General features: G+C 43.3%; 1 protein-coding gene and 1 long non-coding RNA gene across 2 annotated transcripts; one reads left to right on the forward strand and one right to left on the reverse strand.

The window, feature by feature from the left end:
* Window positions 1–285: 285 nt before the first annotated feature.
* On the forward strand, window positions 286–5310 carry LOC123465980. The gene is made up of 5 exons (XM_045166239.1): window positions 286–356; window positions 472–667; window positions 848–1033; window positions 1191–1624; window positions 4456–5310. Exons 1-5 carry the CDS (start codon window positions 286–288, stop codon window positions 4694–4696), a joined length of 1128 nt encoding a protein of 375 aa, XP_045022174.1. The 3' UTR covers window positions 4697–5310.
* On the reverse strand, window positions 2943–4293 carry LOC123334483. The gene is made up of 2 exons (XR_006552427.1): window positions 3697–4293; window positions 2943–3138 (listed from the first exon to the last, which is right to left on the reverse strand). It is a non-coding gene; the product is annotated as an uncharacterized LOC123334483 (long non-coding RNA).
* Window positions 5311–16894: the final 11584 nt, after the last annotated feature.

Consider the following 16894-nt stretch of genomic DNA (forward strand, 5'->3'; position numbering starts at 1 on the left):
GCTTAAGTAGAGATATTCTTCATGTTATATTACATTACTATTTCCAAATCCTTTTGAGACATTAAAAGAAACAAAGCCCATTTCTAATAACCACAGCCCTTTAGTTTCTCAAAGAGCCCAGGGGTTGAGAGGTTAGAGTGGAGTTTCCTGAGTCTTGTCGAGCAATATGTAGTTGAGGCAAAGGTCATGCTCCCCGTGTTTTGTTTTAAATAATATTGACCCATTAATTCTAAACCTGCTTGTTCCTGAAATTATACAGGATTATAGTTTGCAAACTGCGGGACAATGAAGCAAATCAAGATGAATTACAGCCCTGGCCCTCCCTCCCATCCTCTGACATCTAAACGGGGAATGAGGTCGGTGTGTTTAAAAGAGCGTTAAGCACCCACTCTTCTTTTGTTGGTGATTTTCAGCTTTTTTTTTTTAATATGAAATTTAATTTTGTAACAAACAGTAGCAAATACTACTTAGTCCCAAAGACTTCATAACCGTGGCGCAAGGGAGGTCGGTGTGTTGGGGGCGGGGGTTTGGAGGGGAAGTTCTGAAGTCTTTTGCTATTCGGATCACTGCCCCTCCTCCCCCCGCGGTGGGCGACGACGACAAACATCACCCTGGGGAATCCGGAGCGAAAAGTAGCCGCGCGTTTTCTGGGGCCGAGAAAACCTGTGTTTTTGCGCTTAGGTTGCTTTTATCTGACTGAGACTTTACCTATAAGCTTTTGGAGTTCAGACCCTGAGTCTTTGTTCTGCATGCGACTGCTGCTGCCACTTAAAGAGATCGCAGATAATGTCCCCGATTTAAGACCAGTGCTTAATGCACATTAACTTTCTTTTCTTTCTTTTTTAAGCTCTGCCTCCGACCTGCGGAGGGATCACGCGGCAGTGGAGGGCAGATAAAAGCCCTTTGGACGAGGTTCACCTCCGTCCTTGTTGTTCACTTGAGAGCAGTGGAGAGGAAAACGCTCCCCACGGGCGGACTTTGGCTTCTGGAGCCGCGGGGCTCTTCGGTCTCAGCCTCGCGGAGTCTCGGCCAGGCTCGGGCGCGGGGGAGGGGCGGCGGGGGAGGGGACGGGGAGAGGGGATTTGGGGCTGGGGGGCTGGAAGCGCTAGCAAGACCTGCTGGGAGGATTGGCGTCTGCAGGCCCAAGAGTGACTTGGGAGCGCTGGGTGAGGAGGTGGATCTCGGCCTAGTCTGCTTGTGCTGAAATAGAACTCTTATTTCGAGGAAATCAATCAATCCGCAGGAAACAAAAATGGAAGTCGAGGTTTGGGAAGACTTGTCACTTGCCCGACTTGAGTGGTGCGGGCTGGGGGCGGAGACTTGGGAGACTGAAGAGAGGCCCTTTCTCCCACCTCAGCGCCTTTCCCAGGACTTCCAGAAGGGAGAATGACCCTCCTCACCTCCCTTTCCCAACCCACCCTGGCTCGGCTTTCAGTCCCTTTCTGCACCTCCTTTTCCCTTCAAGTGAGAAAAGCCTAGTTCCCGAGCTGACGGAGTCGGTTCCCTCGCCCCTCCCGCTTCCACGCGGGTCCCCCCCCCCCCACCCCCCAGCCCCAGCCATCGTTACTGCCACCACCTCGGTTCCACTCAATCGATTTTTGCTGCAGGTCAACATTTATTACCGGTGAGTGTGAGGGTATTTTTTCTCCTTCTCTAGGTCTCTTAATGATTTCTGAGCTAGTTGTGTATTAAAGTGCTTAAAGGAACCTTTAACGTAATCTATAGCGTGAACACCATCCTCCTCCTCTTGGGATCAAAGATGGCGAGCTGGAGGTCGGGGCCCCCAGGAACCCGAGCCTTCAGTCCTGGTCGCCCACCTCTGGGCCCCTGAAGCTGGGAAGGGCTGGAGCAGGAACCCCGCGCAGACCGTTCGCGGTCCAGGGGCTTTTCCTTCCCGCCCCCCTCACCTGTTACTCTAATCCTTTCTCTGGTCTGTCGTCCTTTTTTAAACTTAACATTTTTAAGGCCCAAACTCGTCTTCTCCCTAATACTGAATTCAAATTGGTGGAGATCTGGGAAAAGGTAGATAGAGCCCACATTTGTTTCAGTTTCCCCCCACTTCCTAAATCTGAGTTTTACGGCCCACAACATGATTAGAAATTTAATTTTTAAAAATACGTTGTGCAGCCTGGGCCCTGTAGGCGGTTTGGTTAGGAGGCTCATCCTCCCCTTTTCCTCCTGGCCCTGTTCTTTCTCCCACCCCCACCCTCTTCCTGCGAGGTGCTGAAACCCCGGAGTCACTTTAGGAGTAGAACCAAAAAAAAAAAATTAATGGGAAAAAAAATAGAGTTTTAAAAGTCCCAATATTCCTCGAAAGCCCCATAAATTAACCCTATGAAGAGCGGCGAGTTCTTTTAAGGCGAGTCTATAAAAATCTAGCGTGATCTCGAAGGAGAACGACCCTCCCCCGCACCCCCGTCGAGAATGTGACCAAACAAAGGTCTGTCCTGCAATCCACACCCTAATCCACGGGCGCCCTCACCGCCGTCGCCAGGGCTCCCCAGCCTCCGGCCGCTCTCAGAAGCTGCAAAGCTGAAAGTCCCCGGCTCGCTGCTTAAATTTTTGAGAGGAATGGGGAAAAAAAGGAGGGGAGGGGGGGAATGTGTAATCAGATCAGAGGCATTTATGAATATAGAGTCCCTATTGATTGTCTTATAAAACCCCTTTGCAAGCTGCAGTTAATCTGAGCACAAGGAGAAGCCAGAATCGTGGCTGATGGAGGAAAGAGAGGTCTGGAAGTAAACGGGAGAAATTTCTTATAGCAGATTTTCAGAAAGAAAATTTTAAAAGCTCTCCTTTCTCTCCCAGCCTTCCTAATCTGAAAGTTGCATTTTAACTGAAATTGAAAAAAAATAATAATTGAAGATGAGATTTTTTAAAAAATGGGTTATGAGGAAATCCGATTTTAGACACATTGCTAATTTACTTTTTCAGGTTTTTACTTTGATCTTAAGTTTATTTATCACTGGCCCCACCCCACCCCTAAAAGGAGAACTTCTCTTTGTCTTTCTATCTGAAAAGATAGAAAACAGAATTTATTGTGCATGGGATGCATAACTCCATTCACTTCCGTGCTGAGCGTTTTATGCACTTTATATAAATGTTGATTTTAGATTTTGTTTGAAGATTAGAGAAGGCCTGGAAGAAATAAAATAGCCTGTTAAAGATGTATTTAATTCTACTTAGTTACCTTAAAAAAAAAATAACTGCTACTCCTGTTGTAACAGTGCGCTGTTAACAATTCAATGGCAGTTGTAGAAAACAGGAGATAGTGGAAACTAAAGTTACTCAGTCAAAGAATGATTGAAAGAACCATCTCCTTTTAAAAGAAAAAATTTAAAAACATTCATGAGTATACGGTAAAGGTGTTTACTTTTAGGGGGCTGTGTGGGGAGCTGCATTTTTTTTTTCTCCTCTCAGAAGGGCTAAGAGAAGTTCAGACTCACTGGGCCCTCCCTGAGCAGGGTGTGTATCACCATCCCCTGACATTGATGGATCTTTCCTGAGCCATTTCTCCTATTCTGTTGTTCCTGCAAAAATGTTTAAGGTGTTTGCCCCACCCCTTGCTTTCTATCTTTTTCTCCCCCTATCTTTTCCCCTCTTCTGTTTTCTTTATCCACTCCAAAGTGGGCTTTTTGTTTATATGCTTGCTTGCTTGTTCTCTAACAACTTAGAAAATGACCCGCTCACTTGTACCAGGACTAAGGCTTGGGGTAGTTTCCTTTGAGCTCCGAGACTCCCTCTATCAATGCTTCCTCCGTCCAGGAGCTGCGAAGTCTTTCTGGCTCCTCCAATAATTTGCAGCAGTCCCCCCTGCAGGCAGTCCTGGGCAGGAACCTTTATCTTCCTTCCTTTGGGGAGATGAGACCTGGAGTAATTTCTGCTGTCCCCGAAGAGTCGGTGGAACAGCATATGGAACGTGACTTGGAACCACGACTAATGGTAACCTAGTTTGGGGGCACTTTCTCCGTTCTGCTTAGTACCAACAACCCAACCCACTCAACCCTGCTTCTCTGGGCGGATATCTGGGTGGGGTTACTGCACCCAGGTGAAACTTGGTGGCATCTTTCTCGGTCCTCCCGGATGAACTGGCACAGACTTCTCTAGTGTCACTTTACGCGGCCGCCTGTGTTGGATGGACCGTGAGTCTGACTGATACACCCCGCTGCATGTGGCCACGGCAGAGGTGGAGACCCTGCCGGCTGTCCCCAGCACCACAGAAAGGGATTTGCCAACTGCCAGAGCCCAGGACGACAGACGACAGGTCACTTTGTTAGGAAATAAGATAATATTCAACAAAAGAAAGTAAAATAAAACCCTTCTTAGGCGGGCGCTGGGCCTCCGGGCGATGTTCATTCACCCGGCTCTCCTAACCTCAATGCCTCCACCCCAGCCTAAAACCCGTGAAATCATAGGAGCCACTCTTATCTGATGAGGCCGGGTCTTGTTTGTCAGATTCTCCGACAGGGGCGAAAAAAATCCCGTCTGCAAATTCAGGGCTGCAGCTCCCGGCGCGAAGCTCCCCTCCCCAGCCCGGAGCCTCCTTGCCTCGTGCAGCCCCGCCGGCCTGTCAAGCGCCCCGCGCCTGGAGTGCCAGCCTGGACAGCTGACCCGGGAGTTCTGGACCCCTGGATTCTGCAGGGCCACGCGGCCCAGCCCTGCGGGGGACCCGCGGAGGAGCCGCCGCTCCACCTGAACGTGCCCCCCGGAGGCGGCATCACCCTGGGCCTCCCTGGACGCCCGAACTGTGGCTCCGGCACCACTTTGTATTGACCACAACAGCTGCTTTATCTTGATGCTCCATTTTTTGGCCGGCGACGTGGGAGAAGGGCGGTGGCCAGACGTGCCGCCTCGCATGACCCTGACGGTATTTTCAGAGGCACCCGGAGAAGCGGCGGCCCAGAGGGCAACCTACGCACCTCCGGGGACTCTTCTCGGGTCCCTCCGGACAACAAAACTGGAATCTAATCCGCAGCTGCCGCCGCCCGCCCCCCTCCCCCCGGCCTCCCGCGGCGTGCCTAGCCTGCCTGCCGCCCCGGGCGAGCGTCGGACCCAGGCGGCCAGGGCGCCACAGCCTGCCCTTAGAGTCCCGCTGGGCCGAAGCGCCCGCCGCCCCTGCACGCGCCACTCAGGGCCTGGGGCGGCGGCGTCGTGGGCGGTCGGGGCCCGGCCAGGGCGCGGCCTCCCGGCTGCGCTTCCAGGGACGCGCTCTGGGCTCCGACCGCGGATCCGCCTGCTTCTCTGCCCTCTGGGAATCCGCTTAGGGAGGCCCTGGCAGGAGGAGACCTCCCCCCTCCCCCGCCCCCCACCGCATCCCCCTCACCCTCTCTGGGGCTTCTTCGCCTTCGCTCCCAAGCGGCCATATACCTTGAATGGGTCTTCCCTGGCTGCCTCCCTCCAGGCTGCCCCTCGAAGCCCCGGGGTTGAACATTAACCAGTCGGAGCTATAGAGTGGAGTAAAACATTACATATAAAAATGAATCATCTATCCGATCCTGGGAGAGAGAGCCTATAGCGAGCTCGGCGTCTAGCGCTGCCTCGGCCATGTTACCGGTCCGACGCACCGACCCTCCTGGCGGCCACTTCCCCAAGGACCAATGCCGGCGGCTGGGGTCTAGTGGGGGCTGAAGGGCTCAGAGTTCTCCGATCAGTCTTTCTCCTTGAGGAACCTAATGTCTACACCTTCTAACACAAGCTCATGTCCTTTCCTCCCACACCTGAGGTACACAGAAAGGTCTGGAACAGTTTTTTCTCTCTTCCAAAGGTTAGTGGGAGCAGCTACGGTTCCAGGACGAGATGCAGCCCAGGGGATCTGGAGAGCCCAGGCTGAGCGGTTGATTCCGGGGATCGAGCCCCAGCTCTGGCGCTCCAGGTGGACCCCGGGAGGCAGGGCTGGGTGGGCAGGGAGCTGAGCGGGAGCCGGGCCCGAGTGGAGGCGTGCAGTGGGCGGCGCAAGGGGCGGGTGTCCGGGTCCCGAGACTTGAGACCGCGAAAGCCCTGGCCAGAGGTTTCAGGCTGAAATCCCAAGTTCAGGTCCCACGCCAAGCCGCACTCGCCCGGTCCTGCCTTCTTCCTACTCAGACCTCTTGTTTCTTTAAACATAAATGATAGAAAGTTACAAGGGTACTGACTCGCGTGTTAGATTCACGTGCCCAGTCCAACGTACAGAACTTACAAGAAGATAACAAGAGCTGGAGAAGCAGTGCGCTTCCTGAGTTCTTGTGCCCTCACCTGAAAACGTTACGAAGGTGATTCCCTTTCTGTATGTCTCTCTCTGCCTGTCTCCTTTCCCTCTCCCCGATTCAAGGAAAGAAATAAAGTGTCTACAAACACGAGAAAGATGTGATGTTACAAAAGCTTTCAGGACTCGCCAACCAAAGTGCACAACAGTTCTTGAACCTCTTAAGAAGATTGGTTTATTTCTATGCAAAATAGCTGCTTTACTCAGAATAGATTGCCTGACCCACAATAACCTCTCAGAAAATATTTTTTGAACAGGTGAACTTCCCTCCCCTCCCCACCTCCACCGTATCAGCTCATAACTTTTACTGAGAGCATTCACCCAAATCTTTGTGTTTGGGTGTGTGATAAAGTGGCTGTGGTGGTGTGGATGTCTGGGGTGAACTCTGCATCATTCCATTACTCTCGTGGTCATGTCCTAGCTTCTTCAAAGGCCACTGCTTCTCCTTCAGTGTGTTCATGTTGAAACTGAGAGTTTCCAGGGATGGGGGAGGGTGGCAACTGAGACATTGGTGAACAAAGTTTTTCAGAGAATCAGCAGGCATCAAGTATGTGGGAGTGTTATGTATATGTATTAGTTGGCTACTAATCAGTTCCAGAAGAAATGGCTTTGAATTTAAGATGTGGTTGCAGGACGTCCATTGCTTCACGCAGTGACACAGCTCTAACTTCAGTGCACACAACATTCTTTGTGATTCCCATCGAGCAATACAGCCCACTTTGTCATCACCCAGCTTTGTGTTACCCCTCTTCCCCGCCCCCCCCCCAAGAAAAAGAGAATTGACTCAAATGTTCTAACCATTAGCTTCCCAGAGAGAATGAACAGATCAAAGGAAATAAATTTTTTAAAGGGTAGGAGTCACGCTCAATTGCCCTTTGGTGACTTAGAGATACAGAGAAACATAGATGGATAAAGGACATTCATTAATACTTTAAAAGATGAGTATGGTTGGGGAACGGGGTATTATAAAGGGTATTGCAGTGCTCCAACTGTCTCCTCCCTCACCAAATTACCATGTTATCTGACACCCTCAATCTATTTGTGTCCTGGGTAACAGACTGTTTGACCAAGAGGTCATAGACTACAGGGCTTGGGTGATTGGATACAAGTTTGACAAGAAAGGAATCTGAGTGAGGGCCACAGTGATGGCAGAGAGAAGATGAGGCCGCAGTGGCTGGAGCAGCCTCGCAACGCCAAATCTCTGCCGGGTCTTCCATCACGTGTAGTGCCTTGTCAGGGAACAGGGAAGCAGGAAGAGCTAATAACCGTACAGCCTCATCCGAGGAATTTCAGTATCTCTCCACATCCCTTTTCTTTACCTTCCCATTATTTCCTGCCTTCTTCATGTATTCCTATTTTGCCCTTCGCCCATCTCTGGAGCCTCTCCCCAGAATTCTCGCTGCTACTGGAGTAAGCATCCTCTGCTTGTCCCCATTTGAATTAAGGCTTCAGAATGTTTGTAGTATTTACTCTTCCAGATAGGAAATGTTTTACTTAATTGAGGGTCTTCTTGTAAACCATTTGTATTTATAAATATGGAGTGCTTGAATAAACAGTAAATGTGTCAGAGCCAATAGGTAAAGCACGCGATACAGAAGTCTGCCTTTTCCTAGCATCAGAAGCACTGCGCACATTCTTTTAAAAAGCCGCATTGCATCCTGGGTATCCTGGAAGGTTCGGTGAGCACACTCCTTTCATCCCAGGCAGCATTAACCTTAGCATTATAACTACCAAAGTAGCAAATCTGAATTCAGTTTACTCTTCTTATTTTGGAAGTACCTTCTCTGCCTTAAACTATCACTTGTGGGTTTGTACACATTGTAAAAATTATACATTGCAGGAGAAAACATAATAGTCCTGTGTAGAGTTTATATACTAATGTGAGTTCTCTGAATTTTTCCACTTAAAAAAGCATTTACTTTTCTTGTGTCATATCCTATTGTTATTATCTTGGCAGTATTTGTGCTACAAAAGATGCTTAGTAGTATTTTTTTTTTAAATAGTAGTTTGTATATGTTACTCCCAAACTCTTAATTTATCCCCTGACTTTCTCCTGTGGTAACCAGGAGAAAGCATCCTCTGCTTGTCCCCTCGTTTTCTATGCCTATGATTCTACTTTGGTTTTGTAAATTAGTTCATTTGTATCACTTTTTTTTAGATCCCACATAGAAGCAATATTACATGACTTTTGTCTTTCTGTGTCTGGCTTACCTCACTTAGTGTGACAATCTCTAATCCATCCATGTTGCTGCAAATGGCATTATTTCATTATTTTTATGGCTGAGTAATATTCCATTGTAGAAAACTATTTTTTTTCCCCCATATTATGCCTTTGTCAGTTACCATGTGGGATGTTTTAATGTGAGTTAAGATTTCGGGGATCATTTTCTTTTAAGCTTTTTGTGGGATCCTGGCATAGTACTTGCTATATAGTAGATGTTCAATAAATGCGAATTGATCAAACAGTATAATTAAAACTTTGTTCACAAAATTAAAGTTCAAAGATATTAAAATGTTAAATTGTCATAAATTAAATCTCAGATTAATTCTAATTGATCTCTAATCTTTTCTCGACAAATCAAATACGTAAAAGAATTCTATAGAAGAAATTTCATCTTAATCTTTTTTATCATCACTACTATCATATTTATGTCAGCTTTTTAGGATGATGATGAATCATATATTTCTTATCAGGGTTCATAAGATACTGTAGATATTTTAATGTTTAATATATCTCTACTAAAATAAAAAATTAAAAAATACATAGCTTGGGACATGTGTGTGGTGATGGAGACAGAAAGGAGATGTGTGTGTGTGTGAGCGTGGAGGGGGCTACAGAGACACATAGATGACAGAATTTTCCAGCTTACAGTGTCAAAACCTAGGATCACTTTATTAATAAAGAGATTATAATCTCCAGCTCTCACAATTATTTTACACTTTTAACAGTTTCACTATTCACAAATATACAGTAAAATTCAGTACATCAAAATATACTTGGAATAAGTTGTATTTTCACTTTTATAGTAAGAGATGAAGAAATTTGAAAAGTTAAGAATGTTAGTCGACCTAAAAACAACAACAAAGTGTTAACCCAATTAGACACTGATTAAAGCCATAAACTAAACAAACCATAGCTAATTTTATCTCTGTTAATTGTTGCCCAGTAAGCTTCAAATGTTTTTTATTAGTATATTGGTGACAAAATATCCCTTAGATCACTTATCCCATCCACTCCCACTTTCCAGCTGCTGCTGTAAAAAATAAACATGCTTCAGTATACCAATGGGAGAGTGGCATTACTTTTGATAAGACACCTTTGAAGCACTTAATATTTTTTATTATACCAGAAAAGAAATGTTTTGCCTTATCATGCCAAATAAATGAACAAATACATACATGAACGAACAAGTAAAGGTAAAGATTGGAATGGTAGGGAGTTACAGTGTAGTTGGTTTTGTGGTGCCTGTAGACCTTTCAAAAATCCCAGTTTCTGCTGGAGAATCACTAGTCCTGGCCTGGCTGTCTCTTACAAGGTACTCTAAGGAGGGTTAGATTACTGAGGATTAAAAAAATCAAGAAGGAGGATGATTGGGAACTTACAAAATGTGATAATGTAGACAAATATCTCTGATTGATCCAGGTACTATGCTGCTAAGTCGCTTCAGTCGTGTCTGACTCTGTGTGACCCCAGAGACGGCAGCCCACCAGGCTTCCCCGTCCCTGGGACTCTCCAGGCAAGAACACTGGAGCGGGTTGCCATTTCCTTCTCCAATGCATGAAAGTGAAAAGTGAAAGTGAAGTCACTCAGTCGTGTCCGACTCTAGCGACCCCATGGACTGCAGCCCACCAGGCTCCTCCATCCACGGGATTTTCCAGGCAAAAGTACTGGAATGGGGTGCCATTGCCATCATTAAAAAAAAAAAAAAACTATCTACACACTCATAAAATAATGGGCCAATATTATCTTGATAGCACTCTACATATATTTTTACGATTGTATTTTGATCTTATTTTACTAGGAGTTTTTCTAAATGTATATAAAAAGTGATACAGAAGATCTGAATTATTGAGTTCTTTCTCTGAGTCAATGAGCAGTATGACTTTCATATATTATCTCAATCAGTTCTCACAACAATCCTATAAATTAGGTACTATTACTTTCTTATTTGACAGGTGAGAAAATTTAAGCTCAAAAGTAACTTGCCTCAGGCTACCTGGTTAATGAATGGCAGAGTTGAGCCTAGGACAGGACTCAAATCAGGCACAATCTGACAAGAGGCTGGTTCTCCTAACCACTTAGCAAACTACCAGTGTGAAGGAATTTAGTCTTCTGCATCATTTTCTGTTGATGTGATCAGAAAACACCCTTCATAAGAGGCGCATATGTTAGGAAATATATGAAAAGTGCTATGAGAATGATATTGCTCAGTTTTTGAGATGAATAGTGTTTGAAAAAACAATGATTACAGCGACTAAGGCAATCAAAGGTAAAGTTGTTCTACACTTTTCACATGTGTTTCATGGTACATTTCTTAGACTAAAGCAATAGACACAACCTAAGATATTTTGAAATGAGACATTTTAGGTATGATAGGTAAAGGAGCAAACTCGCTGCTATTAAAGAAAGGATACATACACAGAGAGACGTCAGTTGGCATACAATCAAGTGACTTTTTTCTTGGTCTTGTAGACTAAAACCTGCTTCCCTCTTTCTCACTCTCACTTCCATTGCCCCTTTGGAGACTGACTGTAGATCTCAGCCTAGACATCCTTAGTGTGGAAAAGGCCTCACTGACGTCTTGGCATTGAATCAGGTTAAGGTGCTCCTCCTGTGTGCTCCCACACCCATATCACAGCATACAACACACTTCCATGAATTAACACCTTTGAAGATTATAGGCCAGTTATTTTGAAGAATGTCTCATGTGCGTATGTGTGTGCATGATAATTTCAGGTGATTAGATTCACATTGCGTTTCTCCCATGTTATTGAAGTGAAGCTATGTCCTTAGGCGCGCAATGTCCACTTAGACGATATTTGGTGATGTTACATTGATACCGTAATGAAGGTGGGGTCTGTTAGTTTCTCTATTGTATTGTTACACTTCCCCCATTGTAGTTAGTATTTCACAAGCAGCTTTATGGTGAGGAACTGAAAACTCCTGCTAACAACCATGTATGTGAGTTTGGAAGAGGATTCACCAGTTCTTCAAGTGTCTGCAGCCCTGGCCAACAGCTTGACTGCAACCTAAACTTCTTCCAGATTCCTGACCCTCAAAACTGTGTGAAATAATAAATATTTATTGTTTTAACATGCTAAGTTATGGAATAATTTGTTACATTGCAATAGGTAACTGGTGCACTGTATCTACCTCCTGTCTTCTGAAAGTTTCTCACTTTTCATCTGTTACAGTCTTTTCCCTTTTCCTTTGCATTTAGAGGTTTATTCTATTTTTCCCTTTTCTGCTTCCATTTTAATTGTATTGAGGGGAAAATAAAAATAAACAAATGTGTTCAATTCTCCACATTTTATCAGAAGTTCAAGGAGGTGAATCTTAAGTACAGATTTGAAGAGAAGAAAGGGTTGGACTTAACAATGCTGTATAAAAAAATTTGAGACAGAAGACATATGAGATAAATGCTAAGAGGCAGAAAAATATTTTTATAGAAAATAAGCAACTGGAAAATTTTTAATTTCATATTTAGTAAATATAATTCTGATTTTTACATATATAATTTTAAGAATAATTTCTTTGTCTGTCCAGCATTATACTCCTGTAAACAGAGCTGACTACCTTCAGGAGGAACTGCTCTTCTCTTTACTCAAACTCTGTCATTCTAGTCAGAAGGCTGGTAACTCTGGTCCTATCCTGAGAGTTTTCAAATGAGATATAAAGAAGAAAAGCAGTCTTTTTCACAATGAAGAGATGAGACATCAAAAGTCAGGTTCTTCAGGACAGAAGGTTGCAGTGTCTAGTAAGAGAAAGCTGACTCAGAGGAGCAGAAATGAGAGCTGGCTGGAGAGAGTTTAGTGATGTCTCTGTTCCTGTGATCCTAGAAGTCCAGCTGAATCCACGCCCTTCCTGAGATTTTCCTGCTCAGGTCAGCATATTACTTGTTTTGCCCATGGTAGTTCAAATCTGGTTTCTGTTACATCAACCCAAGGAGTTCTTACTTCAGCCGTGCCCACCCCACCCCCATAAACAGTCATCTCCCCTAATGAGAGTGGAAGAAAGTGTCTTTGGAGCTGGGATTTGAGATAGACTTCTCAGGTCCCCAGGGGCTCCAGAGTTATACTTATGTAGAAAGTTAGTATAACTTACTTTCTTATAAGTAAGTTACATTTACATAGAAAGTAAGTATAAAGTATATATACTTTCTACTTATGTAGAAAATCTCATCTTCCAGTGGCTTTTTGCTAACACTGCCTGGGAAGTATTGAGGGACTGAAGGAGAGTTGTGTACATAAACACACACACTCACACCTGTCCAGCTTTTTTGCCAACACAATAATATTTATTGAAGGTCTATTATATTTCAGGCATTATCACAAACATCTGTTCTGCATTAATCTAAGAAACCAGATTTTCAGACTGTTCCTAATTATAGATGAGATAATACATTTCATGTAAAAGATGTTAAATATTAGTCTTTATGAATTAGGAAAGTTATGAGCAAAGACTCATTCTATGCACCTTTCTATATCTTCCCCAGGTTTAAGCACCGTGTGGGTGTCTCTTTTGCTTTTATAACCTTTTAGTTAGCCCAAGAAACTTGAAACAAGATTTCAAATGCAAATGCTATTTCAATATTACTATCTGAATGACTTGTTTCTAAAGACATTTTTTAAAAGGCGATGAAAAATGAACAAAAAGTCCAAATTAAACTATAACTAAATAGCGTGACTTGCCTTGAAATTCTAGCTTTATTCATGTAAGTCTGTATCCTCCAGCGAAGCGGACTGAAACAAGTCAGCCCAAATCTATATAAACAGACTTAAGTTTGGGAGAACTGCAGTGTTAAAGGCATTAATTCCAACTTTGACTATTACTTTGAAACTTGGACAAGTAGTGTCTGTCCAGTAATTTCTCATGTGCTTTTCCCTGCCTCGGTCTTCCTGGGGGAAAATGGTTATGCCAGCTTAGAGCTCTCTTCTGAAGAAATTTCCACACTGGCAAAGGAACCAACTTTTCACTTTTGCAGTGGGTGGTCCAGCACAGAAATTCCTCAGTGGCTGAGATTCTGGAGTCTGACTGGGCCTCCCATAACTTACAGTATTTAAACATAAATTTTATATGTAATTTAAGATGTGAACTGTTTTAATTAAAAATGGGTAATTAGATTTTTCCCATTGGAAAATTTAAAGGTGTTCCTAGCATATTCTGTAGAGTTAAGACTATAAGTCTGCAGCAAAAATTAAATTTTTTCTTGCTTACTTTTTAAAAAAATGTAATTTATTGACTTCTTACTTCGCTTTTCCAGTTTTTATTCTGTATTCTCTACCTTTCTAATATTTTTCTTAATTGTTAAATATACACATATATTTTAAATATTTAATAAATTCATAATGTTTTGTTTTCTAAATTATTTAATAAAAAGTTATCAAACACTGTTGTAAGATTCTGTGCTAGAAACAATAGAGGTTACAAAGGTAATAATAATTTATTAAGGCAAGTGTTCTATATCCAACATCTTTTATGATAACAAATCTATGAAATAGGTACTGCTACTCCCATTTTGGGCTTCCCTGGTGGCTCAGTGGTAAAGAATCCACCTGCCAATGCAGGAGATGCAGGTTTGATCCCTGGGTCGAGAATATCTCCTGGAGAAGGAAATGTCAACCCACTCCAGTATTCTTGCCTGGGAAATCCCATGGACAGAGGATCCTGATGGGCTAGTCCCTGGGGTTGCAAACGAGTTGGAAACAACTTAGCAACTAAACAACAAATTCCCATTTTACTAATGAGGAAATTGAGATGCCAAGAGATTACTTTGCCTAAAATCACCAAACTAGAAACTGGTAAAACTAAATTTAAACCTGGGATTGTTTGACCTCCAAAGGTTTTTCTCTTGACTACACTACTGTGTTTCTACTTGTTAACCTGAATCAATGTATAACACTCAACTCATTCCATGAAGGCTCCAACTCAGAAACACCTCTAAGTAATGTAGATGTGCTAACAATGACACATAGAATGATACAGCCTATGTAGGTAGAAAGTTTAAGATATACAAGAAGAGATAAATCACGTAAGCATATAAATGAAACCTATCTGAAGGAGATCAGCCCTGGGATTTCTTTGGAAGGAATGATGCTAAAGCTGAAACTCCAGTACTTTGGCCACCTCATGCGAAGAGTTGACTCATTGAAAAAGACCCTGATGCTGGGAGGGATTGGGGGCAGGAGGAGAAGGGGACGACAGAGGATGAGATGGCTGGATGGCATCACCGACTCGATGGACGTGAGTCTGAGTGAACTCCAGGAGTTGGTGATGGACAGGGAGGCCTGGCGTGCAGCGATTCACGGGGTCACAAAGAGTCGGACACGACTGAGCGACTGAACTGAACTGAAGTTAGAACTGAGTAAGTATCTTATGAGTGATACAAAGTACTTTGGACTTTCAGAAAAGAGTGAGTGTACTTCTGGTTGGGAGGATGAAGATAGCGTGTTTGAGACTTTTTTTTTTACTTTAGAAAAATGGGCAGGGTTTTAATAGAAATGGAGGAAGAGCATTTCATGCAAGGAAACAGCATGATAAAGATTTAATAGCAGCTATGGGATGAGCTTAGTGAACCAAGAATAATCCAACCTGGGGAAGTAGTGGAAGATTTAAACTGTGGTATTGATAGCGAGAAAAGAGGAGACAGAGCTAAGAAAGGTAACCAAAAAACCACATTGGATGAGAGCGTTTATGGAAAGGACAAATTCAGATAAACTTCAAGTATCTGAGTTACAAACTTCGGTTATTCTGACTAAATGATGATGCCATTAGTGGAAATATGGAAATGCTATTCATTTGAAGAGTAATTTCTTAAGTTGGGTGAATAAGAAAAGGAATCATGGCAAGGCAGATAGGGAGAAATACATTTTTGGAATCCCAACATCAGGAAGTTTAGGTTTTCCTGGTAAAAATTCCCCAACTGTCACGTTCAACCAAGACTGATTTTACTGAGAAGTCAAGTTGGTGGCAGAGAAGGCAATGGCACCCCACTCCAGTACTCGTTTGGGAAATCCCATGGACGGAGGAGCCTGGTAGGCTGCAGTCCATGGGGTTGCGAAGAGTCGGATACAACTGAGTGACTTCCCTTTCACTTTCATGCATTGGAGAAGGAAATGGCAGCCCACTCCAGTGTTCTTGCCTGGAGAATCCCAGGGACGGGGGAGCCTGGTGGGCTGCCATCTATGGGGTCACACAGAGTTGGACACGACTGAAGCGACTTAGCAGCAGAAGCAGCAGCAAGTTGGTGGCAACCTATTCTGACTTTTAAGGCAGCCAAAACTTGACAAAAACTTTTCATTTATTTGTCAACTGTATAAGAAAATTCATACCATTAGATAGCTTGATGTGGATTCAGACTTCAAAAACAAAAGCTCCTTAAATGTCATTAGATTGTCCAACTTCTTTCAAAAATCAAAAATAGTCAAAATTTGATAGCGCTTGTAAAAGCTCTCCTATCTTGAACTTAGGTAAGGTGTTGATACAGACAAGAGGAACTGGGTACCAAGAAACTTGAGGGAGGGAAATTCATGATTTCTTAATAATTTACTAATCAAAAGCTATTTTTAAGGATCAATTGGGCATAGGGCATCTTGCTAAATACAGGGGAAGAAAACAATGACAAAGCAGTTTAGTGGGCAAAGGATAATGAATTTATCTCACCTCATAATTTTGCCAAAGGCTAATATTTTGTGTACATCCATAGCAAATAGGTTACATGTTTTGGGTTTCCAAATTAGAAAATTTAGAATATAATCTTTAGTATTTATTTCTTGAGGGCTTTGTCTATCTGATTCATCAGTCTTTCAAAATGTGTTAGAGTTTACTGATGAAGTTGGAGCTGCCCATTATTTAGCATACTATATCGTCATGGTGCATGGGAGGACTGGACCCCTATTTATAGAAAATTAACTTAATAATGTATGTGTTATTTCTATAATGGTGCAGGTAAAGATATATGTACTTACTTTATCAACTTTAGAAGTCTAAATAGGCCTAGAGGCACAAGTATTTAGCAAGTTCTTTTATCAATAAGTTGTACTTTTAAAATTCCACAATATAACCCACTTATCAATCATTCAAAGCTGAGGAATCTTGCTGATATGACAGAATTAACATTCAAAAAGATCTGAATAGGTTGAAATATAGAATTGAAGCTACTACTGGAATTTAATGATAGATATAGGTAATTATTATAGTAAAAAAAAAAATCAATAAACACCCAAAGTGATGAAGTTGGCTTAATAGAAACTCCTAAAAGCTAAATTATCAGGGATTTTAGTGAATAAAGCAGTCAGCCTTCATGATGATCCCAATTATTCCAGGCTCCTCTAATTCACATCTTGCAGTCCCCTTTCACACTAAATAAAGTTAATCTATGTAGGATTTGTGGAAATGATAATGTGTGGCTTCCAAGGCTGGGGCATAAAAGA

This window comes from Bubalus bubalis, chromosome 7 (genome assembly GCF_019923935.1).
Source record: "Bubalus bubalis isolate 160015118507 breed Murrah chromosome 7, NDDB_SH_1, whole genome shotgun sequence".
Taxonomy (NCBI): Eukaryota; Metazoa; Chordata; class Mammalia; order Artiodactyla; family Bovidae; genus Bubalus; species Bubalus bubalis.

Coding starts and splice junctions, on each gene's coding strand:
- LOC123465980 (XM_045166239.1), top strand. CDS start 286: ATGAAGCAAATCAAGATGAATTACAGCCCTGGCCCTCCCTCCCATCCT. Junction 668..847: donor CTGGGGCCGAGAAAACCTGT/GTTTTTGCGCTT, acceptor TTCTTTTTTAAG/CTCTGCCTCCGACCTGCGGA. Junction 1,625..4,455: donor CAGGTCAACATTTATTACCG/GTGAGTGTGAGG, acceptor CTTGTTTGTCAG/ATTCTCCGACAGGGGCGAAA.